General features: G+C 32.4%; 2 protein-coding genes across 3 annotated transcripts in view; one reads left to right on the top strand and one right to left on the bottom strand.

Moving 5' to 3' along the window:
- LOC114335510 (trafficking protein particle complex subunit 12) overlaps nt 1-23,931 on the bottom strand; it is an 81,574-nt gene that overhangs the window by 9,242 nt on the left and 48,401 nt on the right. The window contains exon 4 of the mRNA XM_028285757.2: nt 1,616-1,847. Coding sequence (XP_028141558.2) covers nt 1,616-1,847 — 232 coding nt within the window. The remainder of the gene's footprint in view (nt 1-1,615; nt 1,848-23,931) is intronic.
- LOC114335511 (proton-coupled amino acid transporter 4-like) overlaps nt 10,775-23,931 on the top strand; it is a 41,200-nt gene continuing 28,043 nt past the window's right edge. Inside the window, exons 1-3 of one of the 2 annotated variants that reach the window (XM_028285761.2) lie at nt 10,775-10,933; nt 16,530-16,680; nt 20,663-20,872. In XM_028285761.2, coding sequence (XP_028141562.2) covers nt 10,884-10,933; nt 16,530-16,680; nt 20,663-20,872 — 411 coding nt within the window. In that variant the 5' untranslated portion in view covers nt 10,775-10,883. The remainder of the gene's footprint in view (nt 10,934-16,529; nt 16,681-20,662; nt 20,873-23,931) is intronic. The other variant, XM_028285759.2, reaches the window with a different exon arrangement.

Here is a 23,931-nt window from a genome sequence, read left to right as displayed (position 1 = left end):
ATAGATCAGGTGCATAGAATAACAGATATAGTAGAAAAAGCTCTAGAAGAACGAGAAGTCTGTTCTGCAATTTTTCTTGATGTAGCGCAGGCTTTTGACAAAGTGTGGCATGAGGGATTATATCACAAAATGAGATGATACTTACCAAAACAATACTCTGAACTCCTAGAATCATATATGTCCGACAGATACTTTCGAGTTAAAAATGAGGAAGCATATTCAGAATTAAGAGAAGTTAAAGCTGGAGTTCCACAAGGAAGTGTCCTAGGGCCAGTGCTACATCTGCTCTATACCAGCGATACACCAACATTAGAACCAAACACAACTGCGACATTTGCAGACGACACATGCATTCTAGCAGTCGGACAAAACCACGAGGAAGCAGCAACTATGCTACAAAACTCTGTTGAACAAATTAACATCTGGACCAGGCGATGGCGTATCAAATTGAATGAAACAAAATCTGTTCATGTCAATTTTACTAACAAAAGAGAACAACATATCCCAGTCAGTATAAATAGAAACCAAATACCTTATGCAAATACTGCAAAATATTTGGGTATGACATTAGATTCAAAGCTAAGTTGGAAAGCGCATATCAAGAACAAAAAGGAAGAATTAGAAATTAAGTTCAGAAAGATGTACTGGTTGATGGGGAAAAATCCACTCTGTCTACTTATAACAAATTGTTATTGTATAAGCAAGTCCTTAAACCAACATGGACATATGGGATACAGCTATAGGGCTGTACAAAAGAAAGTAACATCCAAATCATACAACGATACCAGAATAAAGTGTTAAGGAACATCGGTCAACGCTCCATGGTACTTCAGAAACTGTGATCTTCATCGAGACCTCCAGATTGATACGGTTAGTCAGACAATAAGTAAGTTTGCCGAGAGTCATGAACAAAGACTCTCCAACCATGTGAATGTCGAGGCCATCGATCTCCTAGATAACGCCAACCAGATAAGAAGACTTTTGAGTTAGTGCTAAGTTAAATAAGTGCGTTAAGTGAAAAAGCAGACCAAAGTGCGGCTATAGTGTACACGTTAGCTAGTAGTACTATTATGTATTAGAGCCTAAGGATTATTGCTGAATATGACCTTAGATATGTTTTTTGTAATATTTTGTAGTTAGAACTAACTTTCTTATTGATCATTGATTGATCAGATAGCAATAATCATAAGATTCCTGTTGGAGTTTTATTAAATAAAAAAAATTATTTTCTGAGTTATCTTTTTTTATTTCTTACACCTTTGTGTTCTTGGCATGGATCTGATACTATTAGGGACCTGTATTTTTAATAAACGTATCTATTTTGTGCAAATTTGTTTAATATCTGATTTAAACTATTTATGAAAGACGCATATGAAAAAATAAAATGCAATATACATCAAGCAGCCAAAGAAGCTCTATAATACGTTCAAAACCAAGTTAAGCTCGAGATTACACCCATCGGTGGGTGTGTCGTGACGTGGCAGCTTGTCATTGGTTAGAAATTGAGGCGGGCGGCGGAACAATGATTTATGTTACATATTGGCAACATGTAACATAAATCGTTGTTCCGGTGCACGCCTCAATTAATTTAAAATGTATAAAATATCTAGTTTACCATTATATTAGACGGTTCCAAATGACTAGCTTCCTGAAAGTAGACGTACGCCTCATCAAACGCACTCTGTGCAATGGACAGCAGACCTTTGTCGACCAATTCCCTTACTCCAGAAGGGCCTTTCCTCGTTTCTGTTGCTTCTTTAAAACAAACTTCTGCACCAGAAACGTTACCCATTTGCAAATGTAGTCGGCCCAATGCGGATAGAAGAGCATGCCTTGGAGCGCCATCTCTGAAAAACGAAGTGAATTTATTAAAAATTCTAATGAATCAGCTAATTTTTTGTGCATTTTTATGTTATGAATATGATATTCCAGATGTTGAAAAAGATATGATTTAGTTATTCCATTATATCTTTGCACAAACGTCATGATTCATTTGCAAACAAGTTAAGTCAAAACATTAAGAGCAAACAGTAGCGATCAACAGGTAGAAACAAACGCGTTCCAGGATTGCGGCTCTAATTTTGAATATTTTGTCAAAATATTTGGCACACATATTCGTAATATAATAAAGAATGGCGGTACAGAGATATCCAATTTCAGAAATATGTTAGTATGTGGAAATTACTCTATAACTAAATAAAATATTGAAAAAAAGAGCCTGTACCGCCATTAAGAAAGACAAAAAGATACACTTTCTTCAAATAAACTTTTTAGCCCGTGCCTAGATTTTGTGTCACATTGGAACTACTAAAAATCGATTTTTTTATAACAAGAAATTGAACGTCACTGACTTGGCAACATTTAGCGCCTATGTGTATAAAAATTATTGTTTTTGATAGTATAAACGTCACTGTCAGTGTCGAATTACCGACGCACTGTTGCCTCACTTTTGAAAGTTCGCAGAACTTTCGCAATCTTGGACCGCGTTTGTTGCTACCTGTTGATCGCTACTGTGTGCTCTTAAGTGAAACGTACGTCGATAGGTACAGTCGGAAAAATGAAAGAATACCCATGCGTCATCGATGATATGCATACGAATCAAATCAAAAATTTCTATTAGTCAAAACAAAGTCTAAACTAAATTAATACTGAAAATAAACGGATGTGACTACTATCCCACCGTACGATTTTTCGCTACGTAAGAATGTGTCAAAAAATTCTTGTGATGTTATTCTTTTTCTGATAATATATATTTATTGGTGATAAATGTTATTATTACTACCGTAATTAATTATTTGATATACGCTCTGAGCTTCGCTGGTGTCGCTCCTAGCGGTTACTAATTCAACTTTTACCGGTAATTTTTAAATTTATTATTTAATTGTTATCGCTTAATATTTACAACGCAAAAAAGTAATTAAATTGTAATCGATTTTTTTAAGATTTTTCTAATCATTTTGACGTTCTATTGATAAAATATCAATTTCTTACTTCGGATACTTTGACAATAATCGTGTAGATGGCGCTAAGACTAGAATATATTATTTATAATTAGATATTACGGAACATTAAAAAAACTTAAATTCAGTATTTAAAACGTAAGTATATTTAAGGTAAAAATATATACCACAGCTTTGACCAACTAATATTGTTTATAATTAATGTTTTTAATTTTAATTTTAAATTAATCACTTTGACATTTATGTCAAATTTCCAGTAAACGTTTACAAACTTGTCACTACTGGCGTTCGCGAATTTGTAAATATCCCCTCTACGTACGAGCTCACAGCGTATAGATTAATAATACAAAAATAATGAGTAAGCAAATATAGTATGTATTATGAATTTCTCCATGTTAAAGTTGCCAGAGGACGTAAATAGTCACAGGAATTTAAAAAATGTCGTTTATGTCAGCTGCATTAAGTAATCAAAATGAAAGTAAACTTAATGACTTCAGATCATTAGGTATCCAGATCATTTTCCAGACTTTATCTGCAAATAAATGTACATCCGTAAAAATATACTAATCTGTAATTTCATACACTATGATTGAAAAATCAGAGTAATATGTACACTTTTGGCGAACTCATAGACAGAAGTTAACCATATTGACAGATAATTACTTACAAATTTTATTGACGTACCTATTTTAATTAAATAAATACTTACCAAACCAAAAATACAATATAATATCAAAATAGCTCTTAAAAGAACTGAATTTATTCAAGTAAATACGACTAATTATTAAAATTTATAAACTCTACCGAACCTAACCCAGTTTCACTGTCAAAGTGACAGAAATCGAATCAGTCAGATTATAGTTGACCAGCACGATTACTCGAACAGTAGTTTATAGGGCTTTTCATTCACAGTCATTTGTTTCGAGCTTCTGTCATGTGTCACATAATATTAATATATCTACGTCGTACGTTATTGGTATGTACCATGATACAAACCAAAGACGTATGACGTAGATATATTAATATTATGTGACACATGACAGAAGCTCGAAACAAATGACAATCGATGAAAAGCCCTATACAATCATTATCTCGACTCATGTTGAATTTTTTTCTAAGAATGACATTAGAAGTACAGAAATAGTCAAGTGTGAGTTTAAATTTTCTACTAAATTAATATAACTACGTTGAACAATTGTATCGCCGTCTCACTCTGTCAGTTATAAATATGTAACTACGTATGTCTTGGATAACGTTTTTGCTTTGTACACAACATTTAATAATCTATCTCTCTCGTTTGTTATTTATAGAAAAAGGCAGTAAATCCAAAATATGTGCTTGACATGATCGTTCATGGGTATTCTTTCATTTTTCCGACTGTATGTAGTATCATTGATATGTACTGTCAATGTAATAATTAGGAAATGGCTCTTATCGGTGGATGTATTTTATAAAGTTATATTGTACATTTATATTTAACTATGTTTTTATAATATATAACACAATATAACTTTATAAAATAAACACAGCATAAATTGTAAATTCCAATAAACACAACAAATGACAGTAAAAAATGTTACTGTCACTGAAAATGATAAACGTCAAAATTCATAGTAAACAGGGTATCAACGATATGCCGTATTGTTTATCCTTGTTTAATCAGCGTGGTTTATATCTCATGAGAATCGTAAAAATGACAAAAATCACGTACCGTTTATACAGGATGTAACAAAAATACAGGTCATAAATTAAAGTACATATTTTGGGACCACAAATAGTTCGAATGAACCTAACTTACCTTATAGTCCAGAAAGCCACTGCGCATCCGCTAGGAAAAATATTCTAATTCGGATTTTTTGCACAATCTTACTCAAAAAGGACTCCTTTTAACAAATTTGCATGTTGCCAGGACCAAAAGGTGGTCAAAAATTTTTTAAACGTTTTTTTTTGTTTTTTTCCTAAAATTATTATTTTTGCATGGAAAAAAGTTTTTTTTAGGTTTTTTGGATCATTCCAAACAGAAAAGGTCTTTAGTGACTTTTCTCTAAAAATGATAGTTTTTGATATAAGCGATTAAAAATTGAAAAATTACGAAATCGGCCATTTTTAACCCTCAAAAACTATGTGAAAAACTGAAAATTTTAATGTTGCCAAGGTAGATAGATATTCTTTAAACATCGATTGATGAAATCCCGAAGAGTTTTTTGCAATACAATATTCAAAACTCCTTTGTTTTTTAATTGCTAATCAAGCGTGCGCGACACTATTTTCCACCGACAGTATGGTGCAAATGAAAGAAATAAATTCGTTATTTCGTAAACTGGCGACTTTAAGGAAAAATCCCGAAACCGATCGATTTTTATTTTTAAGTTATGATATTGTGGCATATATGGTATACTAGTGACGTCATCCATCTGGGCGTGATGACGTAATCGATGATTTTTTAAATGAGAATAGGGGTCGTGTGGTAGCTCATTTGAAAGGTTCTTCAATTCTCTAGTCAGTAATGTAAACATTTCCATAATTATTTATACAGGGTGTCCTTCTACTTCTTTTTTTGTCAAATAATTTAATTTAATAAAAGTTTTTTGGACACCCTGTATAAATATTTATGTAAATGTTTATATTACTGAATAGAGAATGGAAGAAACTTTCAAATGAACTAGCACACGACCCCTATTCTCATTTAAAAAAATTATCGATTACGTCATTACGTCCAGATGGATGACGTCACTAGTATACCATAAATGCCACAATATCATAACTTAAAAATAAAAATCGACCTGTTTCGGTATTTTTTCTTAAAGTCGCCGGTTTACGAAATAACGAATTTATTCCTTTCATTTGCACCATACTGTCGGTGGAAAATAGTGTCGCGCACACTTGATTAGCAATTAAAAAACAAAGGAGTTTTGAATATTGTATTGCAAAAAACTCTTCAAGATTTCATCAATCGATGTTTAAAGAATATCTACCTACCTTGGCAACATTCAAATTTTCAGTTTTTCACATAGTTTTTGAGGGTTAAAAATGGCCGATTTCGCAATTTTTCAATTTTTAATCGCTTATATGTCAAAAACTATCATTTTTAGAGAAAAGTCACTAAAGATCTTTTCTGTTTGGAATGATCCAAAAAACCTAAAAAAACTTTTTTCCATGTAAAAAAAATAATTTTAGGATAAAAACAAAAAAAAACGTTTAAAAAATTTTTGACCACCTTTTGGTCCTGGCAACATGCAAATTTGTTAAAAGGAGTCCTTTTTGAGTAAGATTGTGCAAAAAATCCGAATTAGAATATTTTTCCTAGCGGATGCGCAGTGGCTTTCTGGACTATTAGTATAAATATGCACATAAAAAAGTTACAGCCCTTTGAAGTTACAAAATGAAAATCGATTTTCTCGAATATATCGAAAACTATTAGAGATTTTTTACTGAAAATGAACATGTGGCATTCTTATGGCAGGAGCATCATAAAGAAAAATTATAGTGAAATTTGTGCACCCCCTAAAAATTTTATGGAGTTTTGTTACCTTAACCCCCCCTAAACTTTTGTGTACGTGCCAATTAAATTATTATTGTGGTACCATTAGTTAAATTCAATATTTTCAAAACTTTTTTGCCTCTTAGTATTTTTTCGATAAGGCAATTTTTATCAAGATGCGGCTTCTTTTTTAATATGTTTACATAAAAAATTTATGGGGGTTTTGTGCCTTTAAACCCCCAAATGTTTGTGTACGTTCCAATTAAACTCTTACTGCGGTACCATTAGTTAACCACAGTGTTTTTAAAATTTTTTTGCCTCTTTGTATTTTTTTGATAAGGTACCTTTTATCAAGATGTGGCTTCTTTTTTAATATGGTTAAAATATACCTAAAAATGTAAATCATAAATAAATTTTCATATTATTACTAAGGGCCGGTTGTTCGAACGCTAATCAACAATGATCACTATCAAATATTTAATTACTGTCACCAACTGTCAATGTCAACTTTGATTGGGTTGCTGAAAACATAATTGATTATAATTATGAGATTAGTTAATCAATTAACATAACAATTATTAACATAATTGATTAACTAATTTCATAATTGTAATCCATAATTATGTCTTCAACAACCCAAACAAAGTTGACATTGACAGTTGGTGACAGTAATTAAATATTTGATAATGATCATTTTTGATTAGCGTTCGAACAACCGGCCCTTAAGTCTCCATAATCGTACTTAACCATAATATACAAATATGTGGTGGATTTGACAAATATTCAAAATATCTCGATAAAAACTGACTTCCCGAAAAAAAATTAGAGGCAAAAAAGTTTTTAAAACATTGTGTTTAACTAATGGTACTACAATAATAATTACATTGGAACGTACACAAAAGTTTGGGGGGGGGGGGGGGTTTAATGGAAAAAACTCCCCATAAAATTTTTAAGGGGTGTCCAAATTTCACTATAATTTTTTCTTAAGATACTACTGCCATAAGAATGCCACATGTTCATTTTCAATAAAAAATCTCTAATAGTTTTCGATATATTGGAAAAAATCGATTTTCATTTTGTAACTTCAAAGGGCTGTAACTTTTTTTATGTGCACATTTGTACTAAGGTAAATTAGGTTCAATCGACCTATTTTTGGTCCCAGAATATGTGATTGAATTTATGACCTGTATTTTTGTTACACCCTGTATATTTAACAGCTTTATAGAAACTAACTTTGTTTAATGTTGTTCTGAAGCTATTTCCTTGTGGCATTTTATATATATCAACTATTTATAATGGGAAATAAGCCACAATTTTACCAAAAAAAGATTTTATTAACGTTTCGAAGCCCAAATCGGGTTTCGTTGTCAAAATAGAAAATACTACTAAAATAAACAAAAATGTTGTTGCTAAGTAAAAAAATTCTTCTAATAATTTATTTAATCTGACTCATTTATATTGGCAATTTAGACGTATATTATACATTTTAAAGTAGAAGACTTTAAAATGATAGTTCATTCGATTACATGAAATCAATCCCAACTCAAGAATATCCGTCACAAAAAAATATCATAGCATGTGATCTGTCTTTAAAAAGACAACCAAATGCAACGATGACAGTAAAATTCTCGCGTTAGAGATTTCATAGTAAATCACGAGGGAAAACCAGGAAAAAAACTTTCTACTGATACTATCCCGACATCGTAAGTATTTGGTCTTACATTTTATTTACTTTCAAAAAACTAATACCAAATTCTGACTTTAATATGTTTAAATTATAAATAATATTAATAATACATAGATATACAATAAGTAATACTAAAATATAAAATTTGTACTAACTCGATATGTTATTGACTTACTAATCGTGGTATTTTCTTTCTATCGACTTCCTCTTTCAGTATGGGTAACTACATCCTACTGCATTCTACCGAGGAATTTGCGACACAATTGGTTTCATTTAGCATAATTAGAGCCGCTTCTTTGATTTTTCTCTTTTTACTATCTGATTCTTTCAGGACTATACTTGAATCTCTCCACTGAACTCTATTCATTATCCCATGCGTGTTGACATATTTGAGGTCTATCGAATCCTCTCTTTTTAATATAAGACTGATGTTCACTTATTCTAACGTTTAATGGTCTTGATGTTTCACCTAAATAAAATTGTTCGCATTCACAAGGTATTTTATAAATGCAATCCTTTGTTCTTTCGTGTTCATTGTTAGGTTTAGTTTTAGACAGAATAGATCTCAATGTGTTTGTTGTTTTGAATGTTGTTGAAATGTTGAATTTATTTCCTACTGTTTTAAGTTTCTCGGATATGTGAATATCTTTTATATATGGTATTGATATTTTCCTCGTATTATTTCTTGTGAATGTTGTAGGATCCCGTTCTAAGTTGTTCTGTTCCATTCGATCCAATCTTGACAATTCCTTCTTATTTATAAACGATAAAGGATAATCATTTTTTAATAAAACAGATGTTAACAATTGTTTTTCTTCTAAAAATGAATTTTCGTTAGAACAAGCAATTTTGGCTCTATCATATAAGCATTTAATGATTCCCTTTTTAACGTTGATGTTGTGATTTGATTTGTAATTAAGATATCTGTTGGTATGTGTTGGTTTTCCATACACTTGAGTCTCATATCCAGTATCCTTCTTTGAGACTAAAACATCGAGGAAAGGTAAAGTGTTATTGTATTCCTTTTCCATTGTAAATTTTATTGTCTCTTCTTGATCGTTTATAATATTCAGGAATGTATCCAAAATGCAAAATTTGCATAAAAAAGCTGAACTTTTCAAAAAGCATTTTGATTTTTGTCGATAGGACACTCTAAAGTTATCGAATTTTTACCGTCGGTCGAGTAGATACAAATTTTATCTAAAAATTTCATTTCGCGAGGATAATTGACATTCAAAATCGCCGGTCGTTTCAAGCATTGTTGTTAAATGTTTCTTTGAAACATTTAGTCCTGTCGCCAGGGGGGGTACAACGGCCTTCTTAATTCAGATGGACTTACCCAAGTATTTTTTATGTATTTTGACCCGTACAACACGAATTTTTTGGGTAACAGTTGATCCGGATGTCGATGTTTGTTATAAACAAAGAACTTGAGGAATTACATAAAAGCGATTTTTCGCAAAACAAAATATTTTTTTGTATTTTTTGGGTGATTCTCAGCAAAAAATGGTCTTACAAGTTTTTTCGTAGGATGCATAGTTTTAGAGATAAACGCGGTTGAACTTTCAAAAAATCGAAAAAGTGCAATTTTTGAACCCGAATAACTTTTAATTAAAAAATAAAATAGCAATTCTGCTTACTGAATTTGAAAGTTCAAGTCAAATTCTATCGGTTTTGATTATTTGCATTGCTAAAAATTAAGTTTTTATTTGTTAAACAAAGCCATAAACACATAGTGTTTCCCGTGCCCAATGCATACGTTTTAATGTACCTAATCTACGTAGAAATTGTATGTATGCGCGCCTACTCGTTCGATTTCAAATGGGAAATGCATTGAAAACATCATTCAATCACTATGTGTTTATAGCTTTGTTTAACATTAAAATAATTAATTTTTAGCAATGAAAGTAATCAAAACCGATAGAATTTGACTTGAACTTTCAAATGCGGTAAGCAGTATTGCTATTTTATTTTTCAATCAAAAGTTATTCGGGTTCAAAATTGCAATTTTTCGATTTTTTAAAGTTCAACCGCGTTTATATCGAAAACTATGCATCCTACGAAAAAACTTGTAAAAACATTTTTTGCTTAGAATGACCCAAAAAATACAAAACAATGTTTTGTTTTGCGAAAAATTGCTGTTATGTGATTCCTCAAGTTCTTTGTTTATAACAATCTTATCGACATCCGGATCGACTGTTACCCAAAAAATTCGTGTTCTACGGGTCAAAATACATAAAAAAAACTTGGGTAAGTCCATCTGAATTAAGGAGGTCGTTGTACCCCCACTGGCGACAGGACTAATTTTTTTCTACGGCGTACAGATTCTTTGTAAGTTGATGTTTTTCTTTCCCTCTCCACGAGGGGAGGTTTTTGGGGGAAGCCCGGGGTGGGAGTAGCAAACTTTTTTTTTCATTTTTGAGGTCCCAAAATTGAAATGCTCAGTAAAATTCAGCTTGTTTGTCTCGTTTTTATAGATCAAATATCTGACTACTGGACTGTAATAAAAAAAACTAAAGCAATAAAATATAAAATGCAGGCTATCCATGTAAAATAGAACAGAAGATTGAATGGTGTGCTTTTTTCATGTGCTATTATTACAGCCAGCCGTGTCAATTGTATTTGACACAGTTTACTACAAAAACAAATCTGTAGAAGTTGTCAGTTTACCACTGGTTTAGCGAAGTATATTTATTAAATATGGTATAAACTGATATATTTATTATATTTTAAAATTATTTTTACACTCCTAAAAATGTCCGAAGCAAGAATTAGTATTGCACGGGCTCCACATACGTCCCTCAGGTAAGATCAAATTATTTAAACAAAAATGTCACATTTTTTATCATTTTTGACAATATTAAATAATACGTTATAATTTGTATTTATGGTACTTGATAGTGGTGGCCTTATCTTCGGAAATTTAGTCCCATTAATCTTATCTGTTGGAAAAAGAAAATATACTGGGCGGTATAAGTTAGGGATATAGTCAATAAACTATAAACAACTTATAAATTTAATTGTTTATCTACGACTGATACATAATATATGTATTATACTTGTGGTGTTTGCAATATAATGCCATATAATAATCCCTTAGGGATTAATAATGCGGGATTAATAGCTATTAATCCCTCTGGCACAACAATCACAAAATTCACCACGGAAACAAAATAATCAACCTCAAAAAGTGTCACTGTCAAACGAATAGTATATTTGACAGTTTGTGTTGAGATGGACGAAAATGAAGAATCTTTTAATTGTACACCACCAGAAATTGTAGAACTAGCTACAGCAACAGCATCTACCTTAATACCTGAAACATCGAAATCCATTTATAATAAAACGTACGCAATGTAATATATAATACGTCATGGGGGCTGGAAGTCAACACAGGTAGCTGAAGGATACATTGATCAGTCTATGAGAAACAAGGCAACTACAGCAGATACTATCGCTAAAGAGATAAACAGTAATGTACCATCTTCTTGTTCTACAGCAATCGAGATCCCAAATATTTGTATTAAAAACTCTACTAAAGTTAATGATGATTCTCAACCAATTCAGTTTATTAATTGTACTATTACTAATTTTAATGTTTTTAACAAATAATGGTAGGGGAGCAAAGTATGCTAAATGTGCAGTCACTCGAGCGCTTTGGGGACCTATTGGGTTGTGAAGAGTAGGTCCTAAAACCAAAAAAAGTTAAGTAAAGTTTTCCATTTTAGTGGGCGCTTGCCACTTTTTAATTTAATTTTCCATTTCCAACAATCGTTTTTTCCGATTATAACGCCATCTATCCATAATTCGAAAAAATGTTTCGAATAAAAGTTACTTATTTTTACGTAAGGAATCCAAATCTGCAATAAAAAATGAGGGCTCCTATTTAAGATTTTAAAGTAACCCCCCACCCCACAACCATGGGGGGTCGTGTTTGGTACCATTCGATAGATTTTTCAAAAATATTGAATAAGTGTATTTTACAGTTTTCCGATCTGATGTTCATTTCGCGAAATATCGCGGGATTCGTATTTAAAATATTAAATTTACCCCCCACCCCTCTCCGTGGGAAGTCGTGTTTGGTATCATTCGATAGATTTTTAAAAAATATTGGGCAAATATTTTTTAGTTTTTCGATCTGTCATTCATTTCACGAAATATTCGCTTTTTTCTTGTGAAACTTTGGGACTCACCCATTTCCTTAGGCCCGGCTCAAATCGTCAGATTTTTGAAATATACACTCTTTTGCATGTACTTAACTTACCTTATCTTAATCTGACAATTTCGAGTTTTTTTAAGGATAGATTTTTTTTTCGGGCCCCCCTTAACGAACTCCCCTGTGTTGAGCCAATATATGGTAGAGGTACATCTGCAGGGTACCAGGTTTCTCCCATATGCTAATCTGACGCGCTCGAGTAACTGCAAAAATCCCCGCTTGGGCTCCCCTACCATAAAGTTGTTCATTAAAAATCTTAAATTAATTAATTTGTCGTAGATAAAGTAGAGTATACTACTCGCAATAATGGCTCTCATTCCCTCGGAATGTTACTCCCTCGCCGCTAACGCGGCTCGGTTCGTAAATATTCCTCGGGAATAATAGCCATCATTATTGACTCGTGGTATAATCTACTATTACATAGTTATTTACAAATAATTATTCCCTCCAAAATAAATATAATAAAAATTAATTGTTAACATATTTTATAGTTATTTACAAAAAATATTATTCCCACCAAAACAAATATAACAAAAATTAAATTTTGCATTAATAGACATTGTGCCCTAATAAGTCGTATATCCGCCATTGGCATTAATTATTATTGCTTGACATCTACGTGCCCTACTATTTACTAAATTTTCAAGAGATTCTTGAACAATTTCTCCACAGAATCTTGGTAACAGTTCTCGAAGTTGCTGAAGAGTCTGCTGAGGGGGTGCGTGATCTGTAAGCCTTCTTTGAAGTTTGTCTCAATCATTTCCAATGGGATTGAGGTCTGGAGAGCGCGGCGGTAATGCCAAATGAGAAATCCCATGCAAATCTCTACTTTCTTCGACAATTGCAGATCCATATGGTCGACCATTATCGCCAAGAAAACAAAACTGGTTCCGAATGGCTGCATTGAAATTAAACTGCTCAATAATGTCCCGTCACAGTGTTGGGAGTAATTCACAGTGTCGTGGCGAAGGTAGAGATCTGTTCTTCCAACGCAACCTCAAATTTTTTGGCTCAATTGCAGCCCAAACAACACTACTACATCCAAATGGATGAACCATCTGACAAGGTTTTTGATTTCTCGGTACCCTTGGTATTGTCCGTACACTTCCTTGACGGCTATCTGAAAATCGGTAAAATCTGGACTCGTCTGTGAAAAATACTGAATGCCATTCATATCTTCAATTTGAATGTGCTCTAGCCCAATCTAATCTTGGACGCCAATATCGTAAAGTCAATGGTACACGTCTCAAAGGACACCTACATAGATACCAAACCAAATGTGTTTAAACGTCTTCGAATAGTTCGAGTGGAAACAATGGTATCAGTGGCATCTTGAAGGCTTTGTGACAGTGATCGTGCAGTAAAAAGGCTACTTTCACGCAGTTAGTGTCACATATCGGTCATTTCGAGCCGTGATAATTCTAGGGCGACCTGTTCTTTTTCGCCAGCAACATTTCCGGTGTTCCGAAATCCAGACGCAAATCTAAAAATAACATTTTGCAAAACATTGAAAACGCATATTGGCAACTTCGACTTGTAGGGCACCAATTTGAAGCATCTCCACAGCTCTGTTGGCTTCATCTGGACTACAACTACTACTGGCTAATGTAACAAAAAAAAACTTCTGTTGGAGCGAAAGTAAAGAGAATGATAAACTCCAACTAGAAAAAGAGAAAATATTCAATGTAGCTAATGTGTAGCAAAATTAACAAAAATGAAAAGAGCTTCTCGTTGGAGAAGCCGAGGTAACAAAATACTACTTTTGCAGTAGTATTAGTAGAGGAAGATGCAAAGATGAAGAAAGTGGGATGAACTGATAATAAAGAGAAGTATGAATGGACAGAGGCAAACTGAAAGGAGTTAGGCTAGCGATATATGCCAATACATAAAGCTGGTAGTAGATCCGACATTACAAATTACAGACCAATTCCTATATTAAGTAGTATAAAGCTTAGTGTCAGACTGCCTCTCGGTATGTTTCAAATTATTTCCAGTAGATGAGCAATATGGTTTTCAGAAACACAAATCATCGGAATTAAATCTTCTTTGCTATTTGGATGCATTATTAAGAGTTTTGGAGGGTGGGTATCAAATTGATTCTATTTATACAGACTTCTCCAAGGCATTTGACAGGGTAAATCATAACATCCTATTGTCTAAATTAGAAGCTGCTGGAGTAAACGGGAAACTGCTTGAATGGCTGGAAAGCTACCTAATAGGAAGGCGCCAAGCAGTAAGGATCCAGGATTGTCTATCTCAGGATGTAGTTGTCAGTTCTGGTGTCCCTCAGGGTTCGCATCAGGGTCCGCTATTATTTATTATATTTATAAATGATATTGCAGATATAAACTGTGGTAAGCTTTTGTTTGCGGATGATTTAAAAATCGTTTCAAAAATATCTAGTCCTGACGATTCCGAAATAAAATACAGGGTTGGTATAAAGAAAATGATATGGAGCTAAATGTCAAAATGTGCCATAAAATTAGTTTTTATCAAGGTAGAACGTATATTCGGTGTATTGATAATACACCACTAGATTGTGTTGAGATAGGAGATTTTGGAATACTTTTTGACAAATCGCTAAAATTAGCATATCATATCGACTCTATTATTTCAAAGGCATTACAGATGCTTGGATTCATGAAACGAAACTGCTATGATTTTAAAAGTTCCAATACCCTAAAATTGTTGTACTGTTCTCTTGTTAGACCTAATTTGGAATACTGTTGTAGTATTTGGTCACCTTACTATAATGTTTACGCAGAAAAAATAGAAAAAGTTTAAAATAAATTCCTTAGATTTTTGGGATTTAAAATTAGAGCTATTCATGGGAGTAACAAGTTTTACAGTTATGAAGAAATTAGAGCATATATAAATATCAATACCCTGGAAGAACGTCCCTATCACCATGATTTGAAAATTCTGTAAAGTTTGTTAAATGGTACAGCAAATAGTCATTATTTATTGTCTAAGGTTGGTTTTAAAGTTCCTTCATACAGTACTCGAAATTCAGTTGAAACCACTTTTCATGTACCATTTCATCGATGTAATTATGGCCTCAATGACTATAACTAGAATGTTACGTCTAACAAATCAAAATACTGAGAGACTTAATTTTAGTTCCACACCTAACCAATTTATACGCGATTTGCAACAAATTAATATTGCCTCTTAATTGTTTTGTTTTGTCCACCCTTACCAGTCTGTTTCTAATTTGTTCTGTATGTAATTTATTTCTTTTAACTATTTTAACTATTATATTTTATATGTTATATATATGTCTTATATTAAGTGTCTACTAAATTGTTCCAAAATTTGTAAAAATTGTAACTGTATTGGGCTTGCCCCGTGGAAATAAAAAAAAACTAACTAAATCACTTGGAGCTTCATTGATATTTTATTTTAATTATTTATTTTTTTGAATAAAAAAAAAAACAAAAAACTAGTGTTAATTGTTGATGTAGATAAATGATAGTGGGGCATAATTTTATTGTATTATTTTTTAAATTGTTAGCTGTATCCCTAACATTTGGCTCCCAGTTTATTTTTGTTGTCTTAGGGCCTATTATGCTCGTATTACATCTATTTTCTGTTTTTACTGAGCAATCTGACATATCTTTCTTATTTTATACTCGAATTATATTCTTCTATTCTTCCTATTATATTACATATATTTTTTATACACTGGAGACCAAGACATGAAGCATATCGGAGTAGAGGTCGTCCGCCAACAAGATGGTCTGATGATATAAAACGGATAGAGAAAAATTGGATGCAAACAGCACAAGACAGGAATACTTGGAGAAGACTGAGGGATACCTATATCCAGCAGTGGATAGATCCGGGTTGAATGGTGATGATGATATCATATCTTCATGATCATATGATCATATCTTCCTTCTCTCTCTAGAATAGTAAGATAATTATCTCCTAATATTTTCTAATCTCCCAATCCTGTTCACTCCTGCCATACGTTTAGTTTTCGTTTAGAGATAGGTGACTGAAGGAGCGCTAAAATCGGCAACATTGCTTATGAGTTGTATTGCCACTGTAGAATCGAAGAATGACTGAATAAATTGGCGCGACTCGAATGTGGGAATCGGAGAAGCAGTGTTGCCATGTATTGGGTGTACTCCTTTATCTAATTTAAAAGTAAACACACGGTATAAACATTTTCGTTTGCAGCTATTTCGAAACATTTATGCATGTCCTTAAAGGAAATGTAGGGACTGGTATGTTGGCCTTGGGAGACGCAGTGAAAAATGCTGGTCTCATTCCGGGAGCATTACTAATCGTATTTATTGGTATTGTAGCTGTACATTGTCAGCATTTGCTGGTAAGTATTATTTATTTCTTTAAAAAGGTTCTGAAACTGTTTTCTGAAAAATTATATTTTTAACTAATATTTGACGTTTCGACTTCCACTCCGGAAATCGCTTTCAAAAGATTATTTAAAAATAGTGCGTAAAGTATAAACAACAAGTCGTTAGCTGCTCATATTTTTAAACACTGGCCTGTTGACTTACTTGGCCTCGATCTTCTAAGCCAGCGATACTCAACCTTTTTTTTTCCCTGGGCTACATACTAGCTATTGCCACAGCTTGCGGGCCGCATAGTTGGAGTAGTATACAGGGTGTTTCATTAAGAAACGGAAATACTTCAATGGCGAATAGAGGTCACTGATGCGGTTCTACATATTCTACATTTATTGCCTCAACGATTTTTATAACCGAGTTACAGGGTGTTTTTATCGATTTTGCCCATTTTTGTCTGGATTCATAACTTTATAACCACTTTGTATATTTTTTGATATTTGATACAAGTATGTCTTATTTACAACCCAAACCATAGAACTACTAATCAGAAGAAAAATCCAGGTGCGGATTAACAAAATTATACTTAAATTCATTGTGACCTTGAAACAACATCCTGTATGTATATTGAAATTTTCAAAACCCGTTTGCACATTTTGAAAAGAGTACAAAGAAGTGAGTTTATAGGTTCGCTTTAATGTCTTCCGCAGAAAATTTAATCACTATAATTTTGAAATAAAATATATTGAAATTTTTAAGAACAGAGATTACAAAGCCGGTTTTTAAAGTACTTTTAATAATACATTATTGAATTTAATGAATATATTCTCATTTTAACACTAATCAATACTTAGTTACTACATCGGAACGACCCACTTACCACTAATCACAAAAATACAGGTCCAGATTATCAAAAAATATAAACTGATTGTGACCTTAAAACAACACCCTTTATATTGAAAATTTCAAAACCCGTTTGCACATTTGAAAAGACCACAAAAAACTAAGTTTAATGGTTCACCTTCATTTTTTACGCAGACAATTTAATGACTTCAAATAATTTTGAAATTATGTCGAAATTTTTAAAAACTCTGAGAACTCACAACAAAAATTCGATTCAATTTCGAAATTAATGTCAATAAATTGTCCACAAAAAATTGAAGCGGTCAATTAAACTTTGTTTTTTGTACTCTTTTCAAATGTGCAAACGGATTTTGACAATTTTAATATACAGGGTGTTGTTTCAAGATCACAATTATTTTATATTTTTTTGTTAATTCAAACCTGGGTTTTTCTTGTGATAAGTAAGTGTCATTCCAATGTAGTATATAATTATGGATTATTTTTAAGATGAATATTTATTTATTCAATTTAGTAATTTATTATTCAAACTGCTTTAAAAATCTGCTGTTTAATCTTAAAGTTCTTAAAAATTTCAGTATATTTAATGTCAAAATTAAAGTCATTAAATTTTCTGTACCCAAAATTAAAGCGAACCTGCAAACTCAGTTTTTATGCTCTTTTCAAATGTGCAAATAACTCTTGAAAATTTAAATATACAGGGTGTTGTTTCAAGGCCACAATCACTTTATATTTTTTTGTTAATCCGGACTTGGATTTTTCTTGTGATTACTAAATGGGTTGTTCCCATTGTATCTAGTAAATAAGTGTTGATTATTTTCAAAATGGATATTTGTTCATTAACTTTAATAATTTATTATTATCTAAAAGTTAATAATACCTGCTTTTTAACTCCAGAGTTCTTAAAAAGTTCAATATAATTTCACAATCACGCACAAACACGCCTTAAACACAGCGGCACACTATCAAATAATTTGACAAACACGTGAAATTTGACAAATAATTTGATCATTTACAGGGCCTTTTAGTGAGCCTTTGGGCCGTATGAAAAACGCTAGAGGGCCGCATGCCGCAGGTTGAGTATCACTGTTCTAAGCCCTAAGCAACAGCCATGCCTTCGGTTGAAAAATTCTGATGGTGGAGCTTGTATCGTCAGCAGTGACGACGCGTGTAAAGTGTTACCAAAACCAGATGTAAAAATCTTATTTAAAAAAATTATTTTGAACCTCCCAAATATATGTTTTTTTTTATTTGCAAAAATGTTAATAACAGAATTGTATAAAGAGAATTTTGTCATTAATCCATTTAAAAAGCGTTTCTCAATGGAAATTAAATAAAATGAGGACATTCAATCTATCAATTGGGTATGTCTTTGGCAGGTTTTAATCCGCTTCATTGCTGAAAAACTGCTGTAAACGGATGCACTTGTAGCCGGAACTGTTAAAAATAGGTTTGCTAATTTAAGATCTTTCTGAAATGCATTATCAAGTTATCAATATAATCTGAATCATTAAAAAGAACTGTCAATTCTGTTATTAACTTTACTGTGTCAAATTTTTGTCCATATAGCTTTACAAATTGATGAAAGGCCTTATCTGGGAATTTTTTTGTGTTATTTTTAAAATTGTCAAAATCATAATATATTGTTAAACACTCGAGATGCTTTACATTAGAAAGCCTGTTTTTAAGTTGCATAATCATAGTGTCAACAATTTAAAAAAAAAAAACGTCAACGACACTCATCCATGTTTAATTGCACGCACACTGAAATAGGTAAGTAACCATTGTAACCATTCCAAGAAGTGGTAACAAGAGTTCTATTATCCACGGTCCACAGCACCATAAGGCACCCACGCCTTCGCCTTTGAAAATTTTCAGACACGAGCCGTTTCCGCCCGTCTGACCCATTTCATTACCACAAATAAAAGTGGTAACAAAATAACCTGCAACAGAGTAGCATAAACTCATCAATATTTTCGTGCGTCTAGTTGGCTTTTTACTGAATTACTATTAATTAACACTCATATTTCTATTGTAAACAAAATCAAATGGAATTATTTCACAGTAGTTATAAAATATTTTTATTTGCAAGATTCTTAACTGTTACCAATGGTAACAGTGGTTACATGGACGCTTCGCCAGTGATCGTCAGGATATCAAATTCTGATTATTTTGTGTGCCCATGTACTATTTGTTCATGTATTATGTGTTTGTGTATTGTGTGTTTGTGTATAATACATGAGTCGGCATAAGTCAGGCAACAAATCTGCATTAAGAGAAAAAAATGCAGTGTCAAAATGAATTTATTCAAAGAAATTGCAAAATGGATTCGAAAAAAGGTTACTGTACCTAAGTGTTCAAATTGATGCCTATCTTGATCAATGCATTGATTGCAACGTTTCGCAACGGAGAGGCAGGTCCGGCGAAGCACGTCAAGCTGTCCGCGAAGATTTTCAATTTCTTCAATTGCAGTTCGGAGGCCGGGAAGAATGCGTAGTCCTCTTGCAAAAACGCGGTTCTTGAGAAGACCCCACACGAAGAAATCACAGGGTGTCAGGTCACAAGACCGAGCGGGCCACTCAACGATTCCTCGTCTGCCTATCCATTCTTCAAAATGAGCATTAAGGTACTCCCGCACACATGCCACGTAACTCGACGCCCACGTGCTATCATGACACAACTGCTTAAACACCAACATGCTTCGTTTTAATCTTTTTTGACAACTTTGACCAACTTATGAGCGTTGCCGGACTTATGCAGATTTTTCGAGAGCGTTGCCTGGCTTATGTCGACCCCCGTACGTTTGTATGTTGTGTGTTAGGTATATTTTATGTATTGTGTAAATTATAGTAAATCCGCTATTGTTGGTATAGTCTTGTTGTTTATCCTGACACTTCGTGGTCTTCCGGTTTCTCCACGATTTCCGAAGTGGAAGTCGAAACGTCAAATATTAGTTAAAAATGTAATTTTCATTATAATAAATTGTGGCTTAATCCTATATAAACATAATAATTAATTTCTTCGTTAAAAGAGGCTCATCTCTCGGCAATTTCTAATAAAAACGAAATGTGCTATTTGTAAAAGAGTTTTGATTCCTTGTATTGTCCTTGTCCATATTTATTACTTTTAATATTTTTGTTTCAGCTTAACGCTTTTAGAAGTTTAAAAATCAAATACGAAGTAGACGATTTAGAAGATTATGCAGATACAGTTGAATTGTGTTTTGAACGTGGAACGACTAGAATGACCCATATGGCTAAACCTATGAAAATAATTCTTAATACTTGTATCTGCATTTCTCAATTGGGATCCTGTTGCATCTATATAGTGTTTGTAGCTGAAAATATTAAAGTGGTTAGAACTTTAACAGTATTATTCATTAAATTTTATGCTTATATGGGATTAAGTCACAATGTTTGTAATAAAAATTACATTTTATATTTGTTTTTCACGTTTCGATTTCACTTCAGAAATCGTTTCGAAATAGCCACTCTTTTGACAAGTGCCCAGTCTCATATATGTTGTTGAATAGCTTCGTAAGAGCTGTGATTTGGTGGGCCTATAATAGCTTTAAAATTTCCTGGTGATTTTACATCTTTCATTCTCTTAATGGTCATAGGTACTTTTTCGTTTGTTGTTTCTGAGCCGTAGGGATTGTTGCTTTCAGTGGGTATTCTTGCTGTATCTTTGAATAATTCTTGCATGTATTCTTTTCGTCTTTTTTAGCTTCAAATATTTAGTCAAAATATGGCTTTCGATATCTACATCTATGCGTATTGCGTTATTTTCTGATGTTCGGTACCTTTTTAATCTTTTTGTGCATATGACAATCGTCCATCCATGTAAAAATTGTTCCATTGTACACGTAAACGGCACGGCTGTATTACGGAGCACATTGAAGGATCGTGTGATATGAAAAGCATTGGCTAATTTATAATACAACGAAACGGGCTGACACCGGGGATATGCGCCGTCCATTTTTCTAAGGTCGTAAGATAAATCAGCCTTTAATGAAGAAACATGTGTAGCAAATCCTCCAAGAGAATGTAACAGGCTCTGGTTTCAAGAAATCAGCAAAAAGAATATCCCCACGTTAATGGATTAATATAAGGACAGAGACAGATCATCTGTATATGAATCGATTATTGTTGAAAGGGGGTAAGAGCCATTTTCTACTTTTCAAGTTACAGTAAAAACCCTTCTCTCTTTCTTTATCCGCGTCATTTGGTAATGAAAGGAAGGAAGCTCTGATGCACTGCATGGATATAGTTTATACTGCTAAACTGCATTTAAGACCGAATAACATGCATATAGAAAGAGAGAAGACTCTATTTTTATCTAAAGACTTTTTACTATGACTCTGTCTATGACAGAAAAGTTTAAAATGGTGCTTACCCCCTTTCAACAATAAACGGTTCATACAAGGTGATTGATTAGTAGGGTAAAGCTCAATAGTTCCGCTATAGTAATAGATAGCAATAAAAGTTAATAACAAAAATTTTAGCCACCTTTGAGCTTCACATAAAAAAATTAGTTAGAATGTTACAGGGTGTTCGATAACACAGTGGCAGACCTAACTTATGTTTTTTTAAATGGAACACCCTATATTTTATTTTATATTCGAAATCCTGTTAACTTCTCCATCAAAAAAATATAAAGGTTTGTAATGTTATACAGGGTATTTACAAAGTTATAACCAATTTTGTATGAAAATCGTAACAAGTTCAACTCCCTGTATAAATAAAAATAAGCACAACAGCAATGGTTTATTAATGCCGTATTTTTTTATTTATTGTCAAATTTTTTAAGAATTATTGATATTGCTAATTTTCTTTATATCAAATACAGGGTGAGTCAAAACGCAAGTACATTATTTTCTCAGTAATGTTAAATGGAACACCCTGTATTTTATATCATTATTGAAAAGTAACATTAACGTACTTTAATTTTTATATAACATTCCCTATGCTCAAATTTATTAGTTTTCGAGATATTTTCATTTTTCAGAGCAAATTATTTTAGGTGTTTAAACTTATCTAAATTTTAAGTAAGCCATGACTGAATTGACAATTGAAGATTACCGATTATCAATCCGGTAATCAATGTAACACTGTAGCAAATAAAGAAATAAAAATAATTTATTAGTAATACATTTTACAAACAAAAACACAACCACTACATGCAACATTTTTGAAACAATTAAAAACTGTCTTTTTATGTAAATGCAACAAATAAACAAAGAAAATTGGTAATAAATTAAAAAAAACACACACACAAACACAAAATTTTGTGAAGACAATTAAACACTACGTTTGTATGTAAATGTAACAATGTAACAAATAAAGAACGAAAAATAATTTATCAGTAATATATTTTGCAAAAAAACATGTTTGAAAAAATTAGAAGCTACTTTTAATAAAATATTTTTAATATTTAATTACACAAGGTGTTCAAAATGATCTCCTAACACATTTATGTAGGTACGCCTAAAAACGATCATTGAATGAGCTACTTACTCTACGGAGCATTTGTAAATTAACACATCGAAATACACTTTGTATCCTATTTTTCATCTCATCCCTTGTTCTTGGAGGTATTTTATAAACTTCATTATTAACGTAACCCCAAAAAAATCAGTCCAGTTTATTAAATTCTGGTGATTTGGGTGGCCACGCTACTGGTCAATTGAAAAATGAAAATATCTCGAAAACTAATAAATTTAGACATAGGGAATGTTATCTAAAAATTAAAGTACGGTAATGTTACTTTTCAATAATGATATAAAATACAGGGTGTTCCATTTAACATTACTGAGAAAATAATGTACTTGCGTTTTGACTCACCCTGTATTTGATATAAAGAAAATTAGCAATATCGACCATTCTTGAAAATTTTGAGAATACGTTAAAAAATATGGCATTAATAAACCATTGTTGTTTTGCTTATTTTTATTTTTACAGGGAGTTGATCTTGTTACGATTTTCATATAAAATTGGTTATAACTTTGTAAATACCCTGTATAACATAACAAACCTTTATATTTTTGTGATGGAGAAGTTAACAGAATGTCGAATTTAAAATAAAATATAGGGTGTTCCATTTAAAAAACATAAGTTTGGTCTGCCACTGTGTTATCGAACACCCTGTAACATTCTAACTAATTTTGTAATGTGAAGCTCAAAGGTGGCTAAAATTCTTGTTATTAACTTTTATTGATATCTATTACTATAGCGGAGCTATTGAGCTTTACCCTACTAATCAATCACCCTGTATACACAATACATAATACATAAACACACATAAATTCATAACAAATCAGAATTTAATGTCGTCCCCAAGGTAAAACAACTCGAACCATTGCTATCTGCCTACAAGATCGAGGCCGAGTGGATTGATTACCTGTCAATTTGGTC

Source organism: Diabrotica virgifera, chromosome 1 (genome assembly GCF_917563875.1).
Source record: "Diabrotica virgifera virgifera chromosome 1, PGI_DIABVI_V3a".
In the NCBI taxonomy this organism is placed as follows: Eukaryota; Metazoa; Arthropoda; class Insecta; order Coleoptera; family Chrysomelidae; genus Diabrotica; species Diabrotica virgifera.
Note: the sequence above shows the minus strand (reverse complement) of the source record. Positions and strands in the feature narration are given on the sequence as shown.